We start from the raw sequence: 15,267 nt of genomic DNA on the forward strand, positions 1-15,267 counted from the left end.
CTTACTCTCCTATGAGTAGAAATGATGACTCGAAGGCAATGACCACTTTTAAGGCCTTTGATACAATTTGCCAAATGCCCACTAGAGACACTGCACATTCTAATTCCACCCACGTGGATTCCTTGCCGGTGGACCCCTCCTAGGGGCTGCTGCCCTGACCTGATCCAGGCAGGCCCAGGTACTTTTTTGTGCTCACAGCCCCCTTCTCTGCTAGCATCTCATTGTGGAAAAATTCAAACACACACAAAAATGAGGAATCATATAAAGAACCCCTCTGGCATCCTATTCCCCAGTTTCAACAATTAACAACACACAGTCAATTTTGCTTCTTTTGCTTCATCCATACCCCATCATTCGCCCTACCCATTTTATCTTCAAGCAAATCCCAGACGTCACATTGATTCATCCACAAATATTTTAGTTATGTCTCTATAAGAGATAAAGACTCTTAAAGAACAAAACACAACAAGTACAATGCCATCATCACCACAGCTAAAACATTCAGTATCACTCCTCAGTATGTTCAGAGACTGGTCTGGGCTAAGGAAAAATAGTTGACTAGAAGTGGGCGTTACTTTAATAAGGGCCAGCTCGGGCCTCTCCAAGGTGGTGGCATTTGAGCTGAGACCAACATGACAAGAAGCAGCCCTCAGTGGGAAGGTCTGGGAGCAGAAAAGGCCCATTGGGGAGACCAAGCTTGGAGAGCTGAGGGAATGCTAGCCGGCCCTACCCCTGGCTGCCTGTGTCTGATCTAATGCATTTTTCTTTCTGCAGAAGCCAGCCTGAGTAGGCAGGATTTTCTGCCCATACTCTCTACTGGTGGACACACTCTGGGTCCTTCCTAGCTCGGTTCTATGTCAGTATCAGGTAGCTGAAGAGTCCCTGCTACCTGCTGGCTCAGGTGGATGGCCACCTTGGGGTGACATGCTGCCCTTCCACAGAACCACACCAACTACACCAACATCGGAAGGATCTGCCTCTGTTAAATCAGACGCTTGCTGGGATGCCTGGGTGGCTCAGTCAGTCAAGTGTCTGCCTTCGGCTCGGGTTGTGATCTCAGGGTCCTGGGATCAAGACTGATCAGGACCCATGTCGGGCTCTCTGCTCAGCAGGGAGTCTGCTTCTCTCTCTCACTATCCCTCTGTGCTCTCTCCCTCTCTCAAATAAATAAATGAAATCTTAAAAAAAAAGAAAAAAGAAAAAAGAATCAGACATTTGCACGAAAATGAAGAGGCACTGCTACATGCTCCTCCACTGCTGGAGGCAGCACCAATGGGCATGCACACAGGGGTAAAGCCAGGGGATAATGTAAAGCAAATACCATAAATATCACAAGCATTGCTGTGATAGTAAAAAACTAGAAACAGACATTTTCCATGAGAAGACAATGCCTTAATAAAGCATGGCAGAGCTGTTAGATGGGCGGCTGTGCCTCTGGCACCACTGGAAACAAGGTACAAAAACTGGTCATGTAAAGATGTCCAGGACAAAAATCAGGAGGTAAACTGCTGTCTACTGGCTTTGAGACAATGACTTCTGCTGATAGACAAGGGTTCATGGGGATGCGGAGAAATGACAAATGTGACTTGTTGAGGGTCGGGGATCGGTCATGGAGAGAGACGTTCTCTTTTGCTTGAATTTCTGACCAGCGGAGAGCAGAATGCATTTTAAGAAACAACGAGAAAAGCCTTGTGGTTAAAAAGGTGAGCTCAGGTGAGGATATAAGGAAAGACGGGATCTCTGGGTGGCGCAGCGGTTTGGCGCCTGCCTTTGGCCCAGGGCGCGATCCTGGAGACCCGGGATCGAATCCCACATCAGGCTCCCGGTGCATGGAGCCTGCTTCTCCCTCTGCCTATGTCTCTACCTCTCTCTCTCTCTCTGTGACTATCATAAATAAGTAAAAATTAAAAAAAAAAAAATTTGTTAAAAAAAAAAAAAGGAAAGTCAAGGTCACCTGTCCTGCAGGATCCAGCGGTGAATCCATTTAAGCAGATGGGCCTCCTGGACCTGTTCTGTGCACATGTCCAAGGCCCCATGTGTGTGCACACATGTGTGTGTGTGCAAAAATTCATTAGATCAGGTACCAGGTGTGTGCAAAGGTGTGTCAGTGTGTGACACTTTAGTGGGGCCAAGGTGTCACAGAGCCCAGCAGGTAGAGGACTCAGGGAGGAGGCGTTCACGGGTGGAAGGGGCTCCAGCAGGAGAGTGTGGGGTTGGGTGGGTGGCCCAGGTGGGCAGACCTGACAGGGCCACCCCCAGCCCAGTTCTCACAGTGCCACTGGAGCCACGATGAATTCTGGTCCCGCCTGGGCTCCCTGTGGTATCTTAGGTGATTATCTCAACTAAAAACAATTATGAGGCAGTAATGATAGCAATAATGATGATAGTAGCTGATATTCCCTGAGCTCTTACGAGGTGCTTGGAGCAGTCACGTACTTTCCCTGGGGCGGGGGGGGGGTGCAACACGAGCCACTTCTCTCTCTCTGTAAGACAGGGCTGATTCCACCTTCCTCACAGGCCAGCTGTGGGAATGGAGTATTCACACCTGGGCTTATAATAGTGAGTGTTCGATAGACATTCCCATCTTCCCTTTTCCTTGTTCCCAGTTGGGATATGGGATACATACGGTTGGAGGTGAGTCTATCTGCTCCTCCGAGAGCGTTGAAAGCTCCATGGACATTCTGGACCTGTGGAGAAGCACAGTGAGGGGACTGATCCCAGGCTGCCGCCTCCTCCAGTCCTGGCCCTGGCTGCTAGGGGATGGCCAAGTGCAGCCTGGGGCAGGGACCTGACCCAGCATGGCCTACCTCGTAGAGAAGTTGCAGGGAGCAAGATACACACATAGCTGGGGCCTGGCACACGGTTGGCACTAGCAGGTTTCCCATCTTGGGGCCCTGTAATATGCCACACTAGCCTGCATACTTCTAGTCATCTCATTTAATGCCCCCGATGATGTACTGTTGAGCCCATTTTAAAGAAGAGTAGACCAAGGCTTGGAGAAGCACTGAAGCTTGTCCAGAGTCACACAGCTGATAAATGGCTGAGCTGAACTCCAAATTCAGGTATCTGATCTCAAGGCTGAGCTCCTTTCAATTAAGCCACTTTGGAAATACAAGTAAGGGTGGGTGTGGGTCCCAGCATACGCCTCCTGAGATCCCCTACAGCCTTCGAAGGACTCAGGGCTGCTGGTCTCCCATTGTATCTGCTGCAGAGAACATACAGGAGCTGTGAAGAGCCCTCTCCTCATGGCAACTGGCCCCACTGTGTGCCCCTGGCAGGGCCTGCTGTGGAATAGGCTGAAGGCCGCATCCTACCGCTTCTCTGAGGATGCAGGGAAACCATGTCAGTTACAGGAAATCTAAAGCAGGGCAAGGCATGCCTGCCCACCATGGGCATGGTTAACAGGGGCTACCAAGCTGTCACCCTGGAGGGCTTCCTGGAAGAAGCGACACACCGAGATCTGTAGGAAAGTGGGAAGTTAATCAGGCAAGCAGCACCTGTGAAGCATGAGCCCAGAGACTGAGGAATAACCAGAGGCCTATGTGGCCCCAGAGGAAGGTGGGGGAGGTAGGACAGACTTCTGGAGGTAGGAGGAGGGGGACAGACTTCTGGAGAAAGGGCCACTTCAGGAGTAGTGGGAAGCAGTGGGCGACCTGATCCTTGATCCCGGTCACAGGTGGCTGATGTTTATTGCACACTTAACAGAGCTGCACACTCTTTTAACAAGCCCAAAGAAAAGGAAAGTTTGTCCATTGCTGCCTTAGGGAATGACAATCTGAACCCAACAGGATGGTGCTATGGTGACGAGAGCTAGAATGCTCCCTCCCATAGTCATGTGTAATGGTTTTCTCTCACATTCACTTGTGTCATCATCTGATTAACTTCTGTTTTCCCCTCTAGACTGTATGTTCCACATGGGCAAGGACCACGCTTGTCCTCAGCAATGTGCACAAGGCACATAATGTGCGTAACAGGTGCTCAATAAATATTTGCTGCATGGATGATGGATACATCAGCTGTTTTTTTTTTTTTTCATTTAAAGAAAATCTCATTTCCCCCATAACCATGACCAAGTGAAGGCTGTCTCTGTCTTGTTCTGCCAGCGGCACATAGCAACATAAGACTGTCCCCTTTGCTACCGTGGTCTGTCCCTTTCCCTTCTCCCTGCTACCCTGCCTCAGTCGGAGCTCTGCCTCCCCTGGCCCTGGCTGCAGCTCTCCTCTCACCTCCATGCTGGCCTCATGGCCCACCTTCCACACCAACCTGCCCCAGTCAGCCCCACCTGCCTGAATCTAACACGGGTCTCCAGCCCCACATAAAACTCAGCTCCCTGCTCCCCTTTCAGGACACTTCTGCAACCTCTCCAACTCTGAGGAGCAGTCACTTCCCATGCCTTGTTATAGAACATCGTTCTGATGACATGGACATCTGCTACCCATTTTTTCTAAAAGTAACCTTGAGGGTCTTTTACATGAAAATGACCAGCTGGGTGTGTCATAGAATAGAAGATGTGTGAGATGCCCATTGCCCAAGAGCCTTCCCTGTGAGCATGGTCAAATCCTTCTCACCCTTCAGGAGCTGGCTTACATGTCACCTGAGAGGTAACCTCCTCTGGGAAGCCCTCCCTGACTTCCCAGGCTGGGAGGAACCCTATCCCTGCTTCCATATCACTGCCCAGAACCCTATGCCTCTCTTGTCCTTAACCCTCCTTGTCCTATATTATTATGTGTAGTTATCCGATCTCTTCTTTTGAAAGCAAGAACTTGGGGCAGCCTGGGTGGCTCAGTGGTTTAGCGCCGCCTTTAGCCAGGGCCTGATCCTGGAGTCCCGGGATCGAGTCCCACGTTGGGCTCCCTGCATGAAGCCTGCTTCTCCCTCTGCTTGTGTCTCTGCTTTCTCTCTCTCTTTCTCTCTCTGTTTCTCTCATGAATAAATAAATAAAATCTTAAGAAAGAAAGGAAGGAAGGAAGGAGGGAGGGAGGGAAAGAAGGAAGGAAGGAAGGAAGGAAGGAAGGAAGGAAGGAGGAAGGAAGGAAGGAAGGAAGGAAGGAAGGAAGGAAGGAGGAACTCTTTATTGTTTACCCATCATTTAGCCCCAGGACGTGGCACGGAGCAGAAATTTCAAGAGGGTCTGATGAATCCATGGCTGTATAAGGCACAGTAATAGAAGACCTGGGGCCAGACATACCTGGTTTCTTATAAGCTGTGTGACCTTGGGCAAGTTACTGAATCCCACTGACCCGGTTTCCTTAGCAAGAAGAACAAATGCCATCCAGCAACCATATGGGAGTCTTTGTGAGGATTACACAAGAGGTCACCTGTAACACAGCTCTCTAGGTAAGAAGGAGCAGACTTCCAGCATCCAGAGTTCCCACAAGGAAGGAGTGTGGCATGCCAAAGACTGGGTTTGAATTCTGGCTGTGCAGAGCTGAGCAACCCGGAACTCAGGACTCTATGTGTCAATTTTGCCGTGTGCACACTGGAGTTCACAGTGACTTTTTTCCCAGGGCTGTGGTGAGGATTTGCTGAGTTGGTGGGTCTACAGACAGCTAGGGCACTGCCCAACGCTTAGTATACGGAGGGCTTGCCGCCCACCACCTGTGGGCGAACCCCCTGTGGTTTGTTAACTCCTGTCCTACTGGGGGTGGTCACCACCCCACATTCTGTCTTCTCCATGGGTGCATAAGCCCGTCAAAGGCTGGCAGCATGCTTTGTCTTATAGAGCTTGGTGCAGAGTTAGGGTGCAGATGGCAACAACAGTGGTACTAGCTCATTTCATTGACCACTGACTCTGTGCCTGGCACTGTTGTAAGGGCTTTATGTGCATTAATTCATTTTACCTTCACCACAATCCTGTGGGGCAGATACTATTACTGTCCCCCCATTTGACAAATGAGATAACTGAGGCTCAGAGGGAATAAATAATTTTTTCAAGGTCACACAACTAGTAAGTGGTAGAGCCAGGACTGGAATCCAGAAAGGCAGGCTGGGGAACCTCCACAAGACAATCCCCTGAATGGAGAGACGGCACCATGTGGATGTGAACCCTGTGTGAAGGGAGTCTATAGCAGGGCGGGCTGTGCTTCACTGAGCGTGTAGGCAGGGAGTCTGGCTCATGGCCCCCAGGGAGCCTGGGCCTTCTCTATTCCCAAGCGCTGTCTCCGAGAGGAAAATCTCTGTGGCCTCCAAAGGGACTGGAAAGGTGGTGACTGGCCCCTGAGGCTGGGCACAAGGTGCCAACAGGGAAAGAAGCACAAGCGATGTGGAGTGGAGAGTGGGGGTGTGAGTGTACACGTGCCTGACAGGCAGCATACCCTCAGGAGGGTGCACAAGGGAGGCAGTACCAGCAGTGCGGCTCGAAGCCAGACTCTGGGTTCTAACTCATGCTCTGCAACAGACTGTATACCCTCTCTGGGCCTCAACTTCCTCTCCTGTAAAATGGAGACAATAAAGAAAGTATCTGCCTCTTGGGGTGCTAAGAGAGTGAGAGGAGGTGATGAGTATAAAGGACGGTGCTTGGCAGGTCCATTGCGTGGGGCAGTGTGGGCATGCGTGTGTATATGAGATGTTCTAACATGAGTGAATCTGTGCATGTCTCTGGGCGGTGCTCTGTGCAAGAGTCCGTGCGTGTGTATGTTTGGTGTGTGCGTTTAGGGATGGATTTTAGGGTATACATATGAGCACATGTATGTCAGGGCATACTTTTGAGTGTGTGTGTGAGTCTGAGTAGATGTGTGTGCACATAAGTGGCGTAATGGTGTGTGTGCTCCTGGTGCACACGACAATCCCTGGAGGGAATCCACCCTTCAATACCTTTAACCAGGAAACAGGATTCTCATCAAGGATGGCTTGGGTGCAGGACCTAGGGTCCCGATCCCAGTGCTGTAGCTGGAGCAGACACCTCCCCACTCTGAGCCTCAATTCCAGAATCTACCTTCTGGACCAGAGTCAGCGAGCAGTGGGGAAGAGGGAACATCCAAGCCCCCCACCTGCCTGCAGCTGGTGGAGATCAGGTGGTCTGTGTTCAGTTTCCCTTCACTGCTGCCACACAGGAAGCTGCTGGGCTGGACCCGCTGGAGATGGCTCTCTTCATCCTAACCAAGGATTGTCAGAGGCTTCCATCACCATGGGACCTCTACTGAGTGGACATGGCACTAGGCTGGAAGGCCAAAAGGGCTGTAGAAGGGCACAGGCTGCACACTGGCATCAGACAGATCTGCTAGGGGACCCGAGACAAGTGGCTCCTGTGGGCCCAGCTCCATGACCGGGAAACACACAGCACCCCCTCAGACCTCATAAGGCCACGTCGGCATGGAGAAAACACTAGCACTTAGTGCTGGTTCATGGGAAGTGCATCCCTTTCCCCAGGCTTCAAGTCTCAGCCCAAGGTTCCTAGGGCACTGGTCCTGTCAATAAAACTGTAGGCCCACGCTCAGGAAGGATAATATGGAGGAGCTGGTTGACACAGCAGAGACTCAGAGATTCAGGTCCAGATAAAGACCACCTGACCTTTATCTAGTTCTATTCTTTTTCCTCACCCCTTGAGACGTCATCTTTGTGCCCAGAGAGGACAGAAGGCTCCAGGAGACACAGTCCCTGTACACCCACCCCCAGCCATGCCCACCTGTGTGTACCCTGCTCACCTGCAGTGTGTCCCCAAAGGAGAGCTTGTGGATGACATGGGTCATGTCCGGGTTCTGTGGCTGGGCTGTAGCACTGTGTGTAGACACGTGGAAATTGCCTGGGACCTGGGGGAGAGATGTAAGTTTCAGGAGTAGTCTCGTTGGCTGCCCCAGAGGGTGGGGTGCAGGTCTTCACCCTGGAGTCGAACATATCTGATCTGGCTCCCAGTGTGGTCCAAGCCATGGGACTTTGGAGGAACTACTGCCCTTCTCTGAGCCTCAGGTTCCTCGTCTATAGAATGGGGGCAGTAACAGAAGCTATCTGAGGGGGCCATTGGGATGATGAGGTGAGAGAATACATGCAAAGCAGCCAGCTGGGCACCTGGCACAGGCCAGGGCTTGAAATGGCAGCTGCCCACCAGCAACTTCCTGGCTATTGGCCCCATGGTGGGTTGAACCATTAGGCCCACAGACCAACTGAACCTTCTCTAAATCCGAATCAACTCTGCTACTCACCCAAATTTGCCCCACCGCCCCAGACCAGGGGACCCTTGAAGGCAGGACTATGGTGGCCTTCTTTCCTCCCTGGGCCTTGGGGCCCTGGCAGAGTGCAGCCCAGGAGAGGTACTGATACCCTGCGACAAGGACCTCCCTGAATTCTGCTGGGACATCTCCGTTGTACCAAAAGGCCCCTCCTCTACCAGCTGCTCAGGCCAAACCCTAGGTATCATCTTGATGCCCTGTCTTTCTCTCACACCTGACCTCCTGCCTACCAGGAAAGGCTGTCAGCTCCACCCTCACAATGCCTTGCACCCGGCCTTCGCAGGCCCCCACTGCTGCCCTGACCTGGACAGTGGGGGCAGCCTCCCCACTGGGCTCCCAGCTCCTGCCCTTGGCACTCCCAGGCCTTCCCTCAACAGCAGCCGGGGGTCCTTCTGAACCCTACATCTGATAGTGTCACTCCTCCGCTCACTTCCTCTGGCCATACCAGCCTCCCTGTGGCACCAGGAATGGCGCTACAGGGTTCCCACCTCGGTCCTGCGTGCCTGTGACCCCTTCTTGGAACCCTTCTTGATGCGGCTCTCTCTCCCTGGTTTCCCACAGGCCTCTGCTCAGGGAGCCTCCCAACCTCCCTTCCCCAAGCCCCTTGGTCTGCTACAGCACTTGGCAGCACCTGCCACCTGATCTTCATCTTGCTTTCTTCTGTTTCCTCACTGGAGAACGTTGGCTCCATGCTGGTGGAGAGTTGGGTCTGATTTGATCTGCACTCCCCAGACCCTGGCAGAGGCCCACAAAGTATGTCCTGGATGAATGAACACGCGATGAATGGCCCTAATTCTTAAAATAGCAATTTTGATTTTGACATCTGGTAATTTCCACTTTATGGAAAAGAAAACTGAAGCTCAGAGCAGTGAAGACACTTGCTAAGGAACACGTCAAGGGCTGTGGTTTGAACTCATGGCTGTTTGGACTTCAGACTCGGCATACTGAAGCAGGACGTGATACTCCCTCCCACCCTTTACCACAGCAGCCCTGGGTTGACAGCCACATGCAGCCATCCCTTGGGATGTGCTGGGTTTGGGAAGATGGCCCAAACCAGAGCCTGGCCCTGGATGGGCCTCTAGCCTGTTGTGACACAGACTTGCAACAGAATATGAGACTGCATGACCCCACTGGGCCAGAGGAATGTATAGACCGTGGGGGCCACAGGGAGGGCCCCAGCTCAGTTGGGAGTGTCCAGAGGGGGCTTCTCAGCAGAAAGAACCCTCTTGTACTAAGGCTCTGAAGATAAGAGAACAGGGGGAACAGGGGGAAAGGTATCTAGCCAGATGGAAGAGCATGAATAAGCACAGAGGTCAGAAACTGCCCAGCCCAGTTTGTGGGCATGTGTAAAGAACCAGAAGGGTCTGTATTATCAAACCCCAAATAAAAGAACAGCTCACAGAGGGTGATAGCAGCAGGAAACAAACAGACATCAGAGAGTGGGGATGTTCAGCAAAGGCCCTGAATGCCATGCTGAAAAACACCGAGTTTATTTTATTCCAGTTCAATGAAGGTTTAGTAAACTATATTAGAGGAAGGAATACAGCTTATAGCTTCTGGCTTAGCAGCAGGCCATCAAAGTTGGCTTATTTTGTAAGCATGCCTGTTTCAAATACAAAGTTGTGGGCTTCTTATAGAAATCCTTCTGTCTTCACTAGGACCTGAGCTTTGTGGACCGACCTGGGAGGGTATCAGGCTGAAAGGGCATGGCCTGACCTCAGATCGTAGGTGAGGCTGGAATAGAGTCTGGGATGTGGGCTTCAGGGGCCTAATACTTCAGCCCAGCCCCACCTCCCAGCTGGGGTGCCTTGGGCAAGGTCAGTAACCTCTCTATACCCATTTTCCCACTGGCAAAATGGAGATGCTAACCACAAAGGGTTACTGGGAGGATTAAAGGAGGCAAGGAGTGCAAAGCCAATGGAAGCTGTTATTAGGTTGGGTTTCTAGGATGAGTATGTTTGTCATCAGAACAATGACCCTCCTGGAACAGAGAACAGCATGTACACGGACAGGACATGGGGTAAAGCCCACTGCATCTTTTTTTCTTTTTTAAAATATTTTTATTTATTTATTCATGACAGACAGAGAGAGGCAGAGACACAGGCAGAGGGAGAAGCAGGCTCCTCGTGAGGAATCTGATGTGGGACTCGATCCCAGGACTCCAGGATCACACCCTGAACCAAAAGTAGACATTCAACCACTGAGTCCCCCCAGGCACCCAAGCCCACTGTATCTTAAAAATATTTTTTAACTTCATTTTTCCTTAAATAACTAAACACATTTATATTATAAAAAAATTCACATAATAAGGGGATGCCTAAGTGGCTCAGTGATTTGAGCATCTGCCTTTGGCTTGGGTTGTGATCCTGGGGTCCTGGGATCGAGTCTCGCTTCAGGCTCCCCGCAGAAAGAGTCTGCTTCTCCCTCTGCCTCTCTCTGTGTCTCTCATGAATAGATAAATAAAATCTTAAAAAAATAAATCACATCATAAAGTGAGGACTACAGGCCCCGTTGTCTATCACCTCCGGAAGTAAGAAACCAATAGCGTCAGGCATGTGTCCTTTGGAATTTTTCCATGCAGTGACATAGGGCCTCCAGTGGGCAGAGTTCAGAATGGGGTTTGGAGCCTGGTCCTCACACTCCCAGAGTCAAGTGAGTCAAGGAGGCTGGCTCCCGCACATCTGCCACCCGCTGCCTCCCTGCGAGGCTGTGACTCAGTGACCCACTCCCTCTCCACAAGGAATCCATCACAGGTGGCTGACTCATGCCAGCACACGCTGGGCTGAAGAAAGAAAAAGACGATGCTTTTAGAGCCTGTGACTTAGGAACCTACGTCAGTGTCTCTGTAGATTTTAGAAACATATAGATGGAGCCAGTCCCCAAACTCGAGCCCATCCTGCCCTCCTCCTGGAGGCTGGGTGATTCAGCGGGGAGTTTGGGCTGCTGGGGGCAGCCAGTGCAGCTTGGAACATGCGACCTTGAATGTCTGACTGCTGGCTGACTTCCTGATGGACAGATAAGGAAGCTGTAGGGCAAGTGTGAGCCTGATACTGGGAGATAAAGGGGCAGGGGCCAGCTACTAACCTCACCCATCTCGAGGGCACACTGTCACTGCTGGTTCTCTTGCTGAGCACCCCATGACTGAGAGCTCCCAGGAGGCATAAGCCAAGGACAGGGGAGGGTGGCGGCTCCACACCATGCAAAGGGACAAGGGCAGGGGGTGGCCTGACCTGGAGGGAATAGACACAAGCGGTCATAGCTCATGTGACCAAGATGCTGGCAGGGAGAAGCAACAAGGGGACGGGAGACACAGACAGAAAGCAGGGACCTGGTGCCAGGCTGCCTGGGTTCAAATCCTACTTAATTCCTTGTGCCTTGGTCTCCTCAGAGCTGTTACAAGGACTAAATGGGTATATCTGGAAAAGGGCCAGGTAAGAACCTAATAGGTGGCAGCCATAAGGTGAGGGCTGGCATGACATTTTCCTAGAATCCCCAGCCCTCCCCAAGCAGAGAAGACTCATCTCTTGAACGTCCTCCATGTACATTTATGAGCACACTTGCACCCAGGTGACAGTGGGTGCCAGCTGGTGAAATCCTGGATGTTCCCATGGGTGGAAGATAAGGAAGGCCAGGGAAGGGGCATCGATGCTTATCCCTGTTCCCAGGGTGCTAAGTGCTCTGTAGTTTAATTTGCTCATATCTTTTTTTTTTTATTTTTTAAAATTTATTTATGATAGTCACACAGAGAGAGAGAGAGAGAGAGAGAGAGGCAGAGACACAGGCAGAGGGAGAAACAGGCTCCATGCACCAGGAGCCCGACGTGGGACTCGATCCCGGGTCTCCAGGATGGCGTCCTGGGCCAAAGGCAGGCGCCAAACCGCTGCGCCACCCAGGGATCCCTAATTTGCTCATATCTTATAACCTGGGAGGGCAGTACTAGTATCCCCATTTTACAGATGAGGAAACTGAGGCTCTGAGAGGCTCCACTGCCCAGAGTCATCCAATCAATGAGCACCATAGCCAGGGTTCTCGCCAGGGTCTGTCTGCTCCAAAAACCAGTCCCACTTCACCCCGAGCCAGCTGGGGACCCCACCACAGCCTGTCTGAGGGGAGCTGACTGCAGCCTTGGGCATATTTGCCAAGGGGAGGAGAGTGTGGTGCTGGGCTATCTCCAGGGTAGTGGTCCTGCTTTTCTTGTGTCCACCCCAGGCTGGGTCCTGACAGGTTCTTTGCTCATTGTCTAGGGCATAAATATTTGTTTAAGCCGGGCAATCACACTCCCGAGGGGAGGCCCCCACAGTTGGGATTTGTTTGTGTGTCTGCTCATCTTCAGCCATCACCCCTCAGACAGGCCTTCCCTTATGCCCCTATCTCAATGGGGTTCCTCCCTTATGCTCCACCCTCACACCCTCTCCATTCTCTTCATGGCTGCTTCATCGAGATTACACATTGGGTTGAGGGTTTAGCTGTGGGCTGCCCATCACTCCGTAATTGACCACAGTGCCACCCAGGGCAGAGGCCACAGCTGTTTCTTTCAGGACTGCATCCCAGTGCCAAGTGTGGAGCCAGGCACACAGCAGACACTCAATAGCGAGAGGCATGAATTCATCAGCAAGGGATGGGGAACAATGGTCAAAGGAGTCAAGCAGTGAGATGGATGGTAACAACACAGAGGGCATAATGGACAACGTGTTCAGAGGAAGGGGAAGGAGGGACTCCAGAGGGACCCCATCAATAAAATCTGTGCGTAAGCAGCAGTTCTCCAGGCACACAGGTTGGGGCAGAGCAAGAGCCTGGTCCTACCACCAATTCATCCATCACCCTGTGAGCCCACCCTCCCTCCTCTCCAAGGCCACCACCCCTCCACTGTGGCCTGGACCCCATGCCCTCTGTACTTTCCAAGGCCTTGGTTGTACAGCAGCCCTGTTCTCTTCCATGTCATTGGCTTTCCCTGTAGCTCCTGGGTCAGTGGTCCACCCTGCCCATGCAACACCAGCCTTCCTCTTTGATCCATGGTCTCTTCTATATTCTAGGGCCCAACTAGGCCTGGTCCCATCCTACTTGCCTGGATGCCCCTTCTATCTGTCGTCATCCCCTCATCTTCCTGCTCCTGAACACTGGAATATATTAGAAATCAGTCCTTAAACCACATTTGCATCAAGACCTTGGGTTCTGGGGCACCTCTGGGTGGCTCAGTCAGTTAAGTGTCTGCCTTCAGCTCAGGTCATGATCTCAGGGTCCTGGGATAGAGCCTTGTGTTGGGCTCTCTGCTCAGTGGGGAGCCTGCTTCTCCCTTTGCCCCCAACCCTCCCCTTAGCTCATACTGTCTCTCTCTGCCTCTCTTTCTCACAAATAAATCAATAAAATCTTAAAAAAAAAAAAAAAAGGTATTGGGTTCTTACCTTTTGATGCCATGGACACTTTTCCAACATCATCTATTCACTGATGACTCCCACATTCACATTCCACCTCAGAACACTATCCTGAACCCCAGAAACATCTCCAATTTAACATCTTTTGGGGAAATCCCAAATGAAACACATACAGAATTGAACGACTGTTTCCCAGGACCATCGCCCATAGAATCCATGCTTGCCCAAGCTTCTGTATCTAGAAAGGGACCTCCTGGTTGTCCGGAAAAAAACCTAAGAAGTTGCTTTGATTTCACACCTGTCCTCACCACCCACATCCAACTGATCTGTAAGTCTTGTTGACTCCACATCCCTAGTCTGCCCGCTTGTCTCCAACTCCACTGTACAACCGTGGATCATGACCTCTGCTCTTGGCCCTCTCCTCTGCGCTCCCCTCACAGTTGTCATGGTGAGCTTTCTAAAGTTTGGCTGTCCAACAGAACTTTCTCTGATGATGAAAATGTTATATAGCACTACTATGGTAGCCACTAGTCTCTCTGAATAACGTACTTGAAATGTGACCAATGAGATGGAAAGACTGAATTTTTCATTGTATTTAATTTTAAGGAATCTAAATGTAAAGAGCCCCCCATGGCTAATGGCTACCATATTGGATAATCTAGTTCTAAACTGTAAGTCTTACTGCGTTGCTTCCCTGCTTAAAACTCTCAAATGGCTTCCCATCACAACCACCATAAAATCTGAATCACAGAGCACAGCACTGACCTTGTGATTTATTTTTAACCCCTAAAATGTGGCAGATGTGACATTCTCTGCTTTAGCACTTGAGGGAGCCTGGGGCTCTCATGGAAGAAGTCCACTGCCAGGAAGAACACACACAGAGGCCATGTGGGGAGGAGAGGCCCTGAGACTACGTGGGGAGAGACACGTCCAGTCACACCATTGGCCCAGCCTAGCCTTGCAGCCACCCAACAGGAACCATGGGAGTGGAGGGCACATGCCCTATCTAAAGGGGCAACTGCCCCCCTTGGATCCAGATGGCAGTTGCCAAAGGGATGTGGGCCCAGTGTGGTTAGAGCCTCTGACTTTGAAAAGCCAGAATCTGGACTCCCAATCTTTAGATATTGGCTCTGACGTGTTTGAACGCTGTACAGGATGCATGTAACTTGTCTTTGGGCTGGGTGTGGCCAATGAGTTCGCAATGTCTGAGTCAGATGTCAGGGATCAGAGGAAAGGTGTTCTGACAGAGGCTATAAGTGGGCAAGCCGAAGCCAGGGGTGGCCAATGGCTCAGTCTGGCTGGGATTGGGAAGGGAGTTATGTATGGAACATGGAGTGTGATCTTGGCAAGACACTCCATCTCTCTGGGTCTTAGTGTCCTTATCTGCAACATGGGGCCACCTCACGGGGTTCCTGGGAGGCTCCCCGCAGTAATACGTAATATGTAAGAGGAGCTGGAAAGGGTGCAGCAGCACGTGTGGAGCAACCTGCTGGTTCCCGCCAGGGATCCCTGGCACTCTCAGATGCACGTGCTCACATCTCGGGAGCTGAAGTTCCTGGTTCTAGCAACAAAACAATAGCAATGCCTCAGTTGTCCTTTGGGGCCTACCAGGTACTTTCAAACTGCCCCACTCTCCCTCCTTGTCTCCTAGCCATCAAAATGCTTTTCAGTTTGTATATTGTCAGTCTCCCCCTACAGCACAGAAGCTCCGCCAATGAGGGAAATCTGCC

At 51.4% G+C, this 15,267-nt stretch overlaps 1 protein-coding gene across 4 annotated transcripts in view; it reads right to left on the reverse strand.

Moving 5' to 3' along the window:
• The window catches only part of ERGIC1 (endoplasmic reticulum-golgi intermediate compartment 1), a 105,435-nt gene that overhangs the window by 18,928 nt on the left and 71,240 nt on the right, over window positions 1-15,267 (reverse strand). For 2 of the 4 annotated variants that reach the window (XM_038534743.1, XM_038534740.1), the window contains exons 8-10: window positions 7,644-7,748; window positions 6,990-7,094; window positions 2,627-2,687 (exon numbers count right to left, since the gene is read on the reverse strand). In XM_038534743.1, coding sequence (XP_038390671.1) covers window positions 2,627-2,687; window positions 6,990-7,094; window positions 7,644-7,748 — 271 coding nt within the window. The remainder of the gene's footprint in view (window positions 1-2,626; window positions 2,688-6,989; window positions 7,095-7,643; window positions 7,749-15,267) is intronic. The other 2 variants (XM_038534742.1, XM_038534741.1) reach the window with 1 other exon arrangement.

This window comes from Canis lupus, chromosome 4 (assembly GCF_011100685.1).
Source record: "Canis lupus familiaris isolate Mischka breed German Shepherd chromosome 4, alternate assembly UU_Cfam_GSD_1.0, whole genome shotgun sequence".
In the NCBI taxonomy this organism is placed as follows: Eukaryota; Metazoa; Chordata; class Mammalia; order Carnivora; family Canidae; genus Canis; species Canis lupus.